Consider the following 13,954-nt stretch of genomic DNA (forward strand, 5'->3'; position numbering starts at 1 on the left):
GCCGGACTGGGCTGGCGACGCGCACCACAGACTTGGTGCGGAGAGCAGGAACGGGCCGGACAGGGGCTGACGAAACGCACCACTGACTTGGTGCGGGGAGCAGGAATGGGCCGGGCCGAGCTGGCGATGCGCACCGTAGACTTGGTGCGAGTGGCAGGAACAGGCCGGACCGTACTGGGAACACACACCACTGGCCCTACGTGGGGATCAGGAACAGGCCGGACCGGACTGGCAACACACGCCAGTACCTCTCGCCGTGCCTCTACATCTTCCACCCCCTCTTCGACCAGTGGCCCCCGTAACCTGGCGGCCTCCTCTGCCAATCCGCTGGGCCGCTCTGCCGCGGTCTCCTGCTGGCCCGTCGTCCACGGCGTTAGCCCCCCCCTAAAAATTTTCTGGGCTTCACTCCTACCCGTGGCCAAGGTCTCCATGTCCCTCGCCAGCCGTTCGCCCTTCTGCCACAATGTCAAGCCCCTCTCCTCCTCATCCGGCTTGACCCAGTCGAGGAGGCGAAGGAGATCTGTTAGAGATCTCCCTGGTGATGGCTCCTGGACACGCTGCTTGGTCACATCTTGGTGGTTTCTTCTGTCACGCTCGTCTAAGGAGGAGGACCAAGGCGCAGCGTTGAAGGCAAACATCTTCTTTATTTGATAAATGATCACACGATCAAAACAACAAAACGAAACCGTGACGTCCCTGGTTACATACACCAACCAACACGGAACAAGAAACCACAAACACAAAGTGAAAGACAGACAGTTAAATATGGCTCCCAATCAGAGACAACCAGCTGACACTCGTTGCCTCTGATTGGGAGTCACTCAGGCCAACATAGAAATACAAACATAGAATTACACACCCTGGCTCAACATAACAGTGTCCCCAGAGCCAGGGCGTGACAGATATATGATCAATTTGCGTAGTTCCACTAATTCTGATACACTGGACTTTCTGTTTACTTAAAGGACACCTTCAATCTTGTTGAATATATCACCCAGCTTCTCCTCTCTAGGTTTATTCGGGGAATTAGGGTGCGGTTGGGCAGGAGTCCAATTTCCCCCTCTCTATCTCCCTCGATTATTATCGTTCCCTTGCTTCAATGAAAAATTCATAATTTAATTTGCTAATCTATTGTTTAAATCGACATTTTGGTTTTGTTTGATTATTGTAAATATCATGTTATATTCATTTCCCACACACTCTCTAGTAGATCTAATTTTTTCAATGTTTATTCGTCCTGTATGACCTCTAAACTTTCTTTCTGTCGTTTCAAAAGCTCTACCAAACCTTTGTAACCACAATGCCCTGCATTCCTCGCGCCACAGTCTGACCTCAAAGTTATCTGTTTTAGCTATAGGAAGCATGTATGTTGACCTGATTTTAGGAATAGCCCATGTGGACTGACTCTTTTCATAAGGTAGATTATGTTGCTCCATTACCAAATTACGTAATGTCTTAACTGACTTTTCCTCCTTCCTAATTATATTTACCAGCCATTGTGCACTCATTAAATTCCATGCTTTATACTACTCTTTCATATAATCTAAATCCCATTTTGGGTTGCTTATGGCTGTATTATCAATCATATACTTTTGCGCTACTTGTAATTTATCCCTTTTAAAACTACCGTCTTGAGGATAGTCATTATCTGTCCATGCTGACCTATCACTAAGATATGGTTCCACATAGAAAAACCCTAATTTAATTTACATCCATTTGCACATTGTCTGATTTTCACTACTTTTACAAGAGACTTGTTCTAAATGCGGATTTGCCTGTAATAATTTCGTCATTTCCTTTCTCTCTCTTTGAGGTAAATGAAGCTCTGCTTTACTCTCAATGGTGACTGTTTTTCCAGATACCGGTCTACTAAGCTGGCCATTCATTACTTCTATTAGTTCATGCAATATTAGTAATCAAATACTTGAATCAAATCCCCAACTTGATCTTTATTAAAATTTTGTTTGCCTATTTTGCCATTGGTGCCATGATTCAACATGCTTAATTGTATCTGCTCTGATTCTTCATACAGTATGAGTTATTGTTCACTCTCTCTCCTCTCCTGACCATTTTGAGTAATTCACACAGGACTAATTCTCTCTTCACCAAAGTGCTCTACCTCTTAGAGGATTGAACCTCCTTAAGTTATACTTTTCCTCTATAGTGCGCTTAATCAATGATGTCTTATTTTAACTGTAACCTTCTACCAAGGACTTTAATCTTCATCCCTAAGCTTGCTGATGACTTGAACCTCACAACTTTTCACATTATAATGTTGTCTTTCTACCAAGGACTTTAACCTTCAAACAAGGACTTGAACCTTCAACAAAATACTAATTTTCCTAAGCTTGCTGAGGACTTGAACCTCACAACTTTTCACATTACAATGTCATCTTTTTACCAAGGACTTGAACTTTCAACCAAGGACTTGAAACTTCAACATTAACCTTCAACCAAGGACTTGAACCTTCAACTTTAACCTTCAACCAAGGACTTGAACCTTCAATGGTTGAGGCCTTGAACCTCTTCACATCTAATATATCTCTCTCACTTAGGACTTGAACCTATCTTATCACTTATTTCATGACTTATTCCATGATGATACTACACATCTCTTTAAGTCCTACACCCACTCCTGTATTCTCTTTTGTCTTTGTACTCATTACTCTTAACACACCCTGTTTCGAATCATAGCACCATGTCATTGTGTAATTTGATATTTCTCCTTACATCTATTTACGTACTCGAATACCACTCATCTGTTCCCATAAAAAAAATTGAATTTTAAACGTTTGTTACAGCTCAGCTTTACCACAGATAAGCTGAATTTGACATAATCAAAAAAATGACAGTCTGCTTACCTGTTAGTACGGCTGTAAACTGCATCCTGTTCGTTTAGACGTCAATCTGTTATGATGAGTTTCTAGTATCGAGAGGTTCAGTATGTAAGAGAATATGGGACACAGATGGAGAGTTAATTCAGTCATTATTTAATGGTTACAATAATGGATTCAATGACAGGCGGTACGGACGTAGCCTCCTGCCATATGAATGACTTCCATACAAAATCTCTCAGTTTATATAATGCTCTCCGAGCTGCTTCTTCCAACATCTGCCAACCATCATTGAGTGTCACTCATCTACCACAATAGCATCCCCATACTTGGTATTGTCACCCTAGACAGGCCATTCCATCACATACACCTTCTAAGATTAGCACAAGTGGCCCCCAATCTATCTTGGCACGCAGACCTTCTGTCCCTCACCAGTGACCTCTATAACACATGGCGTGTCCTTGTCCTCTCTCCCTCACATACATCTTATGAGTTTTACATACATTAATGAATCTTGTATCACAAATCATTATAACAGGGGCGATATAGCACATCTTCCAACAGGACAACGACCCTAAGCACACAGCCAAAACAACGCAGGAGTGGCTTTGGGACAAGACTCTGAATGTCCTTAAGTGGCCCAGCCAGAACCCAGACTTGAACCCGATTGAACATCTCTGGAGAGACCTGAAAATAGCTGTGCAGCGACACTCCCCTTCCGACCTGACACAGTTTGAGAGGATCTGCAGAGAAGAATGGGAGAAACTCCCCAAATACAGGTGTGACAAGCTTGTAGCGTCATACCCAAGAAGACTCGAGGCAGGAATCGCTGCCAAAGGTGCTTCAACAAAGTACTGAGTAAAGGGTCTGAATACTTATGTAAATGTTTTTGCTTTGTCATTATGGGATATTGTAGATTGATGAGGGAAAAAAACAATTTAATCAATTTTAGAATAAGGCTGTATCATAACAAAATGTAGAAAAAGTCAAGGGGTCTGAATACTTTCCGAATGCACTGTATATACACACCATATACACACTCACTCACACACACTACATTGACACTCGCACACGATACCCACAAACATTCACATACAATACATATCCACATACACACACACAAAGCACACACACGCATACCGACACAACACAAACACATATACATACACATTAAACATTCACACACTCACAATTTTACACTCATAATTTGCTTCTTCTACACTGTTCTTTATTTTACTCTTATTATTATCTATCCTGATGCTTAGTCAGTTTACCCTGCCTTCATGTACAAACTGCATGTACTTCAAATACCTCGTACCTCTGCACGTTGATCTGGTACTGGTACTCCCTGTATATAGCTCCATTCTTGTGTATTTTATTTTATTCCTCTTGTGTTACTACTTTATTATTTGTAAACTCGTAAGCAAGCATTTCATGGTAAATAAAGTCTACACCAGTTTTATTTGGCGCATGTGACAAATAAAATTCGATTTGATTTTGATTTCACTTCATTTGATTAAGACGAATGTACCAATGTAACAATGGATGTGGAAATTGCCTTTTCCATTTTATTGGGTGTAATTGCCAATTGGGTAATTGTATGGTCCTGGGAGGGGTCAAGTATTATAAACTCAGCAAAAAAAGAAACGTCCTCTCACTGTCAACTGCGTTTATTTTCAGCAAACTTAACATGTGTAAATATTTGTATGAACATAACAAGATTCAACAACTGAGACATAAACTGAACAAGTTCCACAGACATGTGACTAACAGAAATTTTATAATGTGTCCCTGAACAAAGGGGGGGGGGGGGGGGTCAAAATCTAAAGTAACAGTCAGTATCTGGTGTGGCCACCAGCTGCATTAAGTACTGCAGTGCATCTCCTCCTCATGGACTGCACCAGATTTGCCAGTTCTTGCTCTTCCACCAAGGAACCTGCAAGTTCCCTGACATTTCTGGGGGGAATGGCCCTAGCCCTCAACCTCCGATCCAACAGGTCCCAGACGTGCTCAATGGGATTGAGATCCGGGCTCTTCGCTGGCTATGGCAGAACATTGACATTCCTGTCTTGCAGGAAATCACGCACAGAACGAGCAGTATGGCTGGTGGCATTGTCATGCTGGAGGGTTATGTCAGGATGAGCCTGCAGGAAGGGTACCACATGAGGGAGGAGGATGTCGTCCCTGTAACGCACAGCGTTGAGATTGCCAGCAATGACAACAAGCTCAGTCCGATGATGCTGTGACACACCGCCCCAGACCATGACGGACCCTCCAACTCCAAATCGATCCCACTCCAGAGTACAGGCCTAGGTGTAACGCTCATTCCTTCGATGATAAACGTGAATCCGACCATCACCCCTGGTGAGACAATACCGCGACTCGTCAGTGAAGAGCACTTTTTGCCAGTCCTGTCTGGTCCAGCGACGGTGGGTTTGTGCCCATAGGCGACATTGTTGCCGGTGATGTCTGGTGAGGACCTGCCTTTCAACAGGCCTACAAGCCCTCAGTCCAGCCTCTCTCAGCCTATTGCGGACAGTCTGAGCACTGATGGAGGGATTGTGCATTCCCTCACTGTATATAGTGCACTACTTTTGATCAGCGCCCAAAAGTATTGCACTATATAGGGAATAGGGTGCCATTTGAGACGCAGCTGGGCTCTCCTCTTCAGGTTCAGGTTACACATTCTAAGCACCTGGGTCTCTGTGCTCCTTAGTGCAATGTCCATGTCCCATTCTCCCTGGGCAGCCTCAGGGTGATGTAGAAGGGACACACTGACAGTCAGACAACTTTGCCTTGGTCTCCTCCTGAGAGCTCTCCTTTATCTACACAGCTGTGGACATTGGAAGTTGAACTACTAATATACAGAGAATGTTCACTGAAAATATGTTAAGTGCTCTGACTTTTCCCCTTCTCTTAGTACAGGAGTTTATTTCCAGTGATATATGTTCATGTGTTTCCAAGCTGCTAAAGGCAGGCAGAATTCACTTGACAATCTAAGTTTGTGCTTTGCCAACATCCACCAAATGTTTGCATTTCAACAATGCTTGTCATCTTCCTCAATTAGTAAAGGCAACCAAATTGGACAGAGGGGTTGATTGTGGACAGAACGATTTGATTGTGAATGAATGTTTATGTATGAAGCTTATCTGCCACCAAATTGAAAACAGCACAGGACATTTTCCTTGAAGACACTGACTAGAAATAAACGTTGGCTATGATAAGACATTTCTTTCTACTCTAATATTTTGTGTATGGGTGAATCAGATGTTCTTTGCTTCGTTGCTCCTCCGTTTCTTCTTTCTCCAATCTCTCCTCAAGTCTCTCACATATCTCAGCTTGGATTTCTTATGAGAAAAATATTTTCCTGTTAAAATTTTATTTTCGTAGGCATGCATCCTCTCTTGGCAAAGCACCAACACCGATAAAAGGCAAGAAGCGAAGCACTCAATGATGTGATAGTTTTGATAAATTCTGGAGTCTCTATATGCGGTGCGCATACTGAAGCCTTTGAATAAGCAATACGCTTTGAAGAAATCAAAAGGCCTGGGTCAGAGGAAGAGGATGGAGGAGATGTTATATTTGTAGCCAGATACAGACTTAACACACTCCGTATTCACCGCCTTCTGAGTCTTACAGCACACTACAGTGTAAATTAGCTGCTGGCAGGTTCCTATATAAAAGAACAAACCATGTTGAGACATCTTTCTGTTCATCTTAATAGTCGAGAGGTGAAGAAGGAAGACCTTTTGTCTCTCTCATGACCATGCCTTCCACAGACAGATGTTATATGTGTTCTTACAGATGTAGGATCTTAATTTGATCACTCTTTTGTTTCTGATCATTTTTCTGCACAGCAGGAAATGCAAACCTGTAGTGTATTTGAGGTTTAAAAAGGCTTCTAAAGTTTGTCATTTCCACTTTCAAATGCCAGACTTGATTTGCCCTAACAAAAAATTCATCAACCCTGAAAAAATTGCCATTAATTATAATCCACAAAATAATGCAAATTGTATGTTGCTGCAGAATTATTTTCCTGCTCTAGAAAACTGGATCAAATTAAGATCCTACATCTATAGAACACTGTTCTTCCTAGAACATCCATTCAGTGAGTTCACTTTGTCATTATGGGGTATTGTGTGTAGATGGGTGGGTAAAAAAATCTATTTAATCCATTTTGAATTCAGTCTGTAACACAACAAAATGTGGAATAAGTCAAGGGGTATGAAAACTTTCTGAAGGCACTGTAGCTAGAGACAGGGAGGGAGGGAGGGAGGGAGGGAAGAAGAGATAGAGAGAGAATAAAAATATGAAATAATAGCGTTGGCTGGCGAGTCAAACCGTCAACAGTCATTTGAAAAGGTAAGCCCATTCTGTCAGAGTTAATTAGATAAGTCTATTGTTCTCTCTCTCCACTTTTTCTTTTTCTTTCCTTTCTTTCTTCTGTACAGACTATGCTATACCATCTCGGCACTCTGCTCTCTGTACCCCCAGCTTCTGTCAATGCTTTTCACCATTAGCTGCAGGAATTTAAAGGAATAAGTTTGTATGCATTGTAGTGCACACAAAATGTACTCATTCGCTAAAGTTTTCATGTACCGAATAAAAATCTAAAGTTCAATGTGTTTCCATCGCATTTTGCGTTAAATAGCAAATGTGTCTACTCTGGTCTTGGCACATGCGCTCTAACCAACAGCTCGCAGATACAGTGCGGGTAGGCTAGTCTACATGATGAGATTATTATGGATAAGAGCAATAATATTTGTATTTGTCAAACGGCAGTCAAGCACCGATCAGCATGTCGCCAGAATCAGACCCTAAATATTTATTGTAAAGGAGCATCAAGATCACCTTGCACTTTCACCACCCTGTGAAGGTCATCCTAACTTATTTCATCTGTAGCCTAATAAACTGCATGGTTTCCCGAGTCAGTGGGAGGACCACACAACATATCACAGCGTGACTCGATATGATGGTTATTATATCAATATTTGCATAATTAATTTTACTTACACAAAAAGATCCCACCATGTTGAACTAATTATCAGCATTTATACAATTTGACCGAAAATTCCTGTTTCCATCACAGCTGTTGCGATAAAAAAAAAAAAAGGTATAACTTTACTCGCATAAAAACTGTGGATGGAAACGTGGGGTTATGTCTGTGATATATGGTTGTCCCACCTAGCTATCTTAAGACTAATGCACTAACTGTAAGTTGCTCTGGATAAGTGTGTCTGCTAAATGACTAAAATTGAAATGTAAAATGTTAAGGCTGAAAATGTTCCCCCAGACTAAAGATTGAGTCAGCAGAACTGAGTGAGCTCAAACAAAGAGGACATTTGGCCATAATGACCATCGTTATGTTTGGAGGAAAGGGGGGGGGGTGGCTTGCAAGCCGAAGAACACCATCCCAACCGTGAAGCACGGGGGTGGCAGCATCATGCTATGGGGGTGCTTTGCTGCAGGAGGGACCGAGGCACTTCACAAAATAGATGGCATCATGACGAAGGAAAATTATGTGGATATATTGAAGCAACATCTCAAGACATCAGTCAGAAAGTTAAAGCTTGGTCGCAAATGGGTCTTCCAAATGGACAATGACCCCAAGCATACTTCCAAAGTGGCAAAATGGCTTAAGGACAACAAAGTCAAGGTATTGGAGTGGCCATCACAAAGCCCTGACCTCAAGCCTATAGAAAATGTGTGGGCAGAACTGAAAAAGTGTGTGCGAGCAAGGAGGCCTACAAACCTGACTCAATTAAACCAGCTCTGTCAGGAGGAATGGGCCAAAATTCACCCAACTTATTGTGGGAAGCTTGTGGATGGCTACCCGAAACGTTTGACCCAAGTTAAACAATTTAAAGGCAATGCTACCAAATACTAATTGAGTGTACAGTGGGGAAAAAAGTATTTAGTCAGCCACCAATTGTGCAAGTTCTCCCACTTAAAAAGATGAGAGAGGCCTGTAATTTTCATCATAGGTACACGTCAACTATGACAGACAAAATTTGAAAAAAAAATCCAGAAGATCACATTGTAGGATTTTTAATGAATTTATTTGCAAATTATGGTGGAAAATAAGTATTTGGTCAATAACAAAAGTTTCTCAATACTTTGTTATATATCCTTTGTTGGCAATGACACAGGTCAAACGTTTTCTGTAAGTCTTCACAAGGTTTTCACACACTGTTGCTGGTATTTTGGCCCATTCCTCCATGCAGATCTCCTCAAGAGCAGTGATGTTTTGGGGCTGTCGCTGGGCAACACGGACTTTCAACTCCCTCCAAAGATTTTCTATGGGGTTGAGATCTGGAGACTGGGTAGGCCACTCCAGGACCTTGAAATGCTTCTTACGAAGCCACTCCTTCGTTGCCCGGGCGGTGTGTTTGGGATCATTGTCATGCTGAAAGACCCAGCCACGTTTCATCTTCAATGCCCTTGCTGATGGAAGGAGGTTTTCACTCAAAATCTCACGATACATGGCCCCATTCATTCTTTCCTTTACACGGATCAGTCGTCCTGGTCCCTTTGCAGAAAAACAGCCCCAAAGCATGATGTTTCCACCCCCATGCTTCACAGTAGGTATGGTGTTCTTTGGATGCAACTCAGCATTCTTTGTCCTCCAAACACGACGAAATGAGTTTTTACCAAAAAGTAATATTTTGGTTTCATCTGACCATATGACATTCTCCCAATCCTCTTCTGGATCATCCAAATGCACTCTAGCAAACTTCAGACGGGCCTGGACATGTACTGGCTTAAGCAGGGGGGCACGTCTGGCACTGCAGGATTTGAGTCCCTGGCGGCGTAGTGTGTTACTGATGGTAGGCTTTGTTACTTTGGTCCCAGCTCTCTGCAGGTCATTCACTAGGTCCCCCTGTGTGGTTCTGGGATTTTTGCTCACCTTTCTTGTGATCATTTTGACCCCACGGGTGAGATCTTGCGTGGAGCCCCAGATCGAGGGAGATTATCAGTGGTCTTGTATGTCTTCCATTTCCTAATAATTGCTCCCACAGTTGATTTCTTCTAACCAAGCTGCTTACCTATTGCAGATTCAGTCTTCCCAGCCTGGTGAGGGTCTACAATTTTGTTTCTGGTGTCCTTTGACAGCTCTTTGGTCTTGGCCATAGTGGAGTTTGGAGTGTGATTGTTTGAGATTGTGGACAGGTGTCTTTTATACTGATAACAAGTTCAAACAGGTGCCATTAATACAGGTAACGAGTGGAGGACAGAGGAGCCTCTTAAAGAAGAAGTTACAGGTCTGTGAGAGCCAGAAATCTTGCTTGTTTGTAGGTGACCAAATACTTATTTTCCACCATAATTTGCAAATAAATTCATTAAAAATCCTACAATGTGATTTTCTGGATTTTTTTCCTCAATTTGTCTGTCATAGTTGATGTGTACCTATGATGAAAATTACAGGCCTCTCTCATATTTTTAAGTGGGAGAACTTGCACAATTGGTGGCTGACTAAATACTTTTTTTCCCCACTGTATGTAAACTTATGACCCACTGGGAATGTGATGAAAGAAATAAAAGCTGAAATAAATCAGTCTCTCGACTATTATTTTGACATTTCACATTCTTAAAATAAAGTGGTGATCCTAACTGACCTAAGACAGGGAATTTTTACTAGGATTAAATGTCAGGAATTGTGAAAAACTGAGTTTAAATGTATTTGGCTAAGGTGTATGTAAACTTCAGACTTCAACTGTATACACCTGTTCTGAAAGGCCCCAGAGTCTGCAACACCACTAAGCAAGGGGCACCACCAAGCAAGCGGCACCATGAAGACCAAGGAGCTCTCCAAACAGGTCAGGGACAAAGTTGTGGAGAAGTACAGATCAGGGTTGGGTTATAAAAAAATATCAGAAACTTTGAACATCCCACGGCGCACCATTAAATCCATTATTCAAAAATGGAAAGAATATGGCACCACAACAAACCTGCCAAGAGAGGGCCACCCACCAAAACTCACGGACCAGGCAAGGAGGGCATTAATCAGAGAGGCAACAAAGAGACCAAAGATAACCCTGAAGGAGCTGCAAAGCTCCACAGCGGAAATTGGAGTATCTATCCATAGGACCACTTTAAGCTGTACACTCCACAGAGCTGGGCTTTATGGAAGAGTGGCCAGAAAAAAGCCATTGCTTAAAGAAAAAAATAAGCAAACAAGTTTGGTGTTCGACAAAAGTAATGTGGGAGACTCCCCAAACATATGGAAGAAGGTACTCTGGTCAGATGAGCTTTTTGGCCATCAAGGAAAATGCTATGTCTGGCGCAAACCCAACACCTCTCATCACCCCGAGAACACCATCCCCAAGGTGAAGCACAGTGGTGGCAGCATCATGCTGTGGGGATGTTTATCATCGGCAGGGACTGGGAAACTGGTCAGAATTGAAGGAATGATGGATGGCGCTAAATACAGGGAAATTCTTGAGGGAAACCTGTTTCAGTCTTCCAGAGATTTGAGACTGGGACGGAGGTTCACCTTCCAGCAGGACAATGACCCTAAGCATACTGCTAAAGCAACACTTGAGTGGTTTAAGGGGAAACATTTAAATGCCTTGGAATGGCCTAGTCAAAGCCCAGACCTCAATCCAATTGAGAATCTGTGGTATGACTTAAATTATACAAACCCCCCAAAAATCAATTTTAATTCCAGGTTGTAAGGCAACAAAATAGGAAAAATGCCAAGGGGGGTGAATACTTTCGCAAGCCACTGTGTCATGTAGTAAAAGTCGTAAAATAGCTTGGTGTCTTTCTGTGGAGGTTTGGTGGTAATACTTGAACTACTAAAGTTCAGCAACAGAAGAAGAAGTCTGTAGAAGTAGGAGATTTTTAAACATTCTCTGCTGACAATAACAGTGTTCTTTTGAAGTATTCTAAAATATTAATACTATTTTAACAGTAGATTTTCTTAGGAACCACTTGTGACCTAATCCCGGAACCCAGACCAAATCTTGTGTGAACTGGCCAGCTAACAGTGTGCCATGAAGGAGTACTTGAGAGACCTAATTAATCTTTTTAGCCAGAAGCCAACTTTTTGCCCTATGATTCCTCCCTTTGTTTCTACTCCTCTCAGAGGTTCAGTTTGGGCTGACCCTGAACTGGCCAATTTGTAAATTCCTCCCCTATTACAGAGATATCTCTAACACAGAGTGCTTTTCCCAGCTCTGAGCCCTGGGGCAGTGATGCTCTGCTCCTTGGAGTTGAGAGTGTGTTTGTGCCCTTTTAACAGTTTAAAGCAATCTCCCAGTCCAGCAAGCCTTGTCAAACAGTGAGAAACTGCTACCACATGGTGTAGTGTAGACCGCACTTAGAAAGCCTCTCAAAGCCAGAGCTCTGAAGCTTTCTACAGCATCTACGGGTATGAGGTTTTAACCTGTCAGCACTGTGTCAGGTGAGATCTTTCCAGAGCTCTGTTGGATCTCAGAGATAAAATGTTAAGCAGTGTCCTCTATTTAATATATAACTGATAGATCCCCATACCTCTGCTCATCAATATGAAACATCTGTGAATGAGAGCTACACTGGCTCAGACCGATAAGGTGTACCATGTGGCTATTGAGATGTAAGTCTATGGTGTGAGACTACCATGTAGATAAAGGTAAAAAAACAAGACATTTATCTGAGTCTCTACACTACATCTCTGTTCTAACCCTCTGTCCCCTCTCTCTCTCTGTTACCTCAGTGTGTTATGCTGTTTTGGTCTACAGTACATCTCTGTTCTAACCCTCTATCCTCTCTCTCTCTGTTCCCTCAGTGTGTTATGCTGTTCTGACCCTTTCCTCTCTCTACTCCCCAGCGTGCCAGTCTGTGTCGGTGATGGCTTGTGGCGGGACCTATGAGTACGCCATCGAGGAGTTCTGCCTGGGGAAATTCAGACTGGACATGGAGGAACTTGACCAGCATCACTGGTGCAGCTGGGAGGATACAGTGGAGTGAGTATTCTATGTAGCACTAATGTAGTATCTTAGTAGTATTCTATGTAGCACCTATGAAGTATTCTTATATTCTACAGATGTAGGATCTTCATTTGATCACCCTGTTGCAGGAAATGTAAAACTTGTAGTGTATTTTCGGTTTAAAAAGGCTTCTGAAGTAGACTTGGTTTTCCCTTACGAAAAATGTATCAACCCCAACAAAAATGTCCATTAATTATAATTTCATAATAATTCACATTTCCTGTTGCTGCAGGATCATCTTCCTGCTCTAGCAAACTGGCTCAAATTAAGATCCTACATCTGTATAGCATTCTATGTGTTGTAGCACCTCCATGTCATTAACATTACAGTCACTCCTCTACTGGGAGGGAGGTAATAGGGATATGTAACGTTTATTTAATTAGTATGTGCACAACCTTTGGCCTGACAATACTTGCAATTTGAATATGCTGGCGATAGGTTTTCACCTTTTCAACTTACCACCCTCTCTTGGCATCTTATTTGCATATCATTAAACTCTTGGAGGGTGACCAAAATGAATCCAAATGTAATAAGCGCAGCCAGTTCATATTTTAGTCATAAATGGCAAGTTCAGGGAAGGTCAGCTTCTTCTTTAGGCTCATATGGTTGAACGTTTTCGGGAGGATCTGAATGACTTAAGGCGGGCTGTTAACTCTAGGAGTAGCATCTTAAATGGAGACTGGGTCTGTGTCCAAATGGCACCCTATTCCCTATTTACTGGGGTACCACATACTATGCTAGTATACACCACTACGGTGGTCATCAGTCCAGTCTAGTGTCCTCCCACCATGAACCAGGAATGCTGGGTTGACAGGTTGTTTGTTGCCTGTTTGTCTGCCCCCATGGCTGGGGTTTTTCCTCTCTGGCTGTAATGTTAGTCTGGATTTGTCAAGCGGAGCCTTCTGGAGGGTGACACTGGCGTCACAGCTGTCAGAGCAGGGCCAGGACACTCAGCCCTCTCTTGTCATTGACAGAACAGTCACCTGTCCCCCTCCCGTCTGTGTACTTACATAAAAATTACTCTTCCCTATTTCTCTCCCTCTATCCGTCTCTCCTTCACATCATCCCTCCGTCATTGAGGCTGGAAATGTTGATTTCTCATCAGGGGAATTATCTGTAAAGGTGTTTATTTTTCTAAATTCTTTGTGA

The 13,954-nt window shown here is 42.5% G+C and overlaps 1 protein-coding gene across 1 annotated transcript in view; it reads left to right on the forward strand.

Moving 5' to 3' along the window:
* LOC311143345 (receptor activity-modifying protein 1-like) overlaps window positions 1–13,954 on the forward strand; it is a 75,309-nt gene that overhangs the window by 38,160 nt on the left and 23,195 nt on the right. The window contains exon 2 of the mRNA XM_084179186.1: window positions 12,646–12,781. Within this exon, the coding sequence (XP_084035312.1) occupies window positions 12,646–12,781 (136 nt within the window). The remainder of the gene's footprint in view (window positions 1–12,645; window positions 12,782–13,954) is intronic.

Source organism: Coregonus lavaretus (genome assembly GCF_964263955.1).
Source record: "Coregonus lavaretus genome assembly, chromosome: 16".
Taxonomy (NCBI): domain Eukaryota; kingdom Metazoa; phylum Chordata; class Actinopteri; order Salmoniformes; family Salmonidae; genus Coregonus; species Coregonus lavaretus.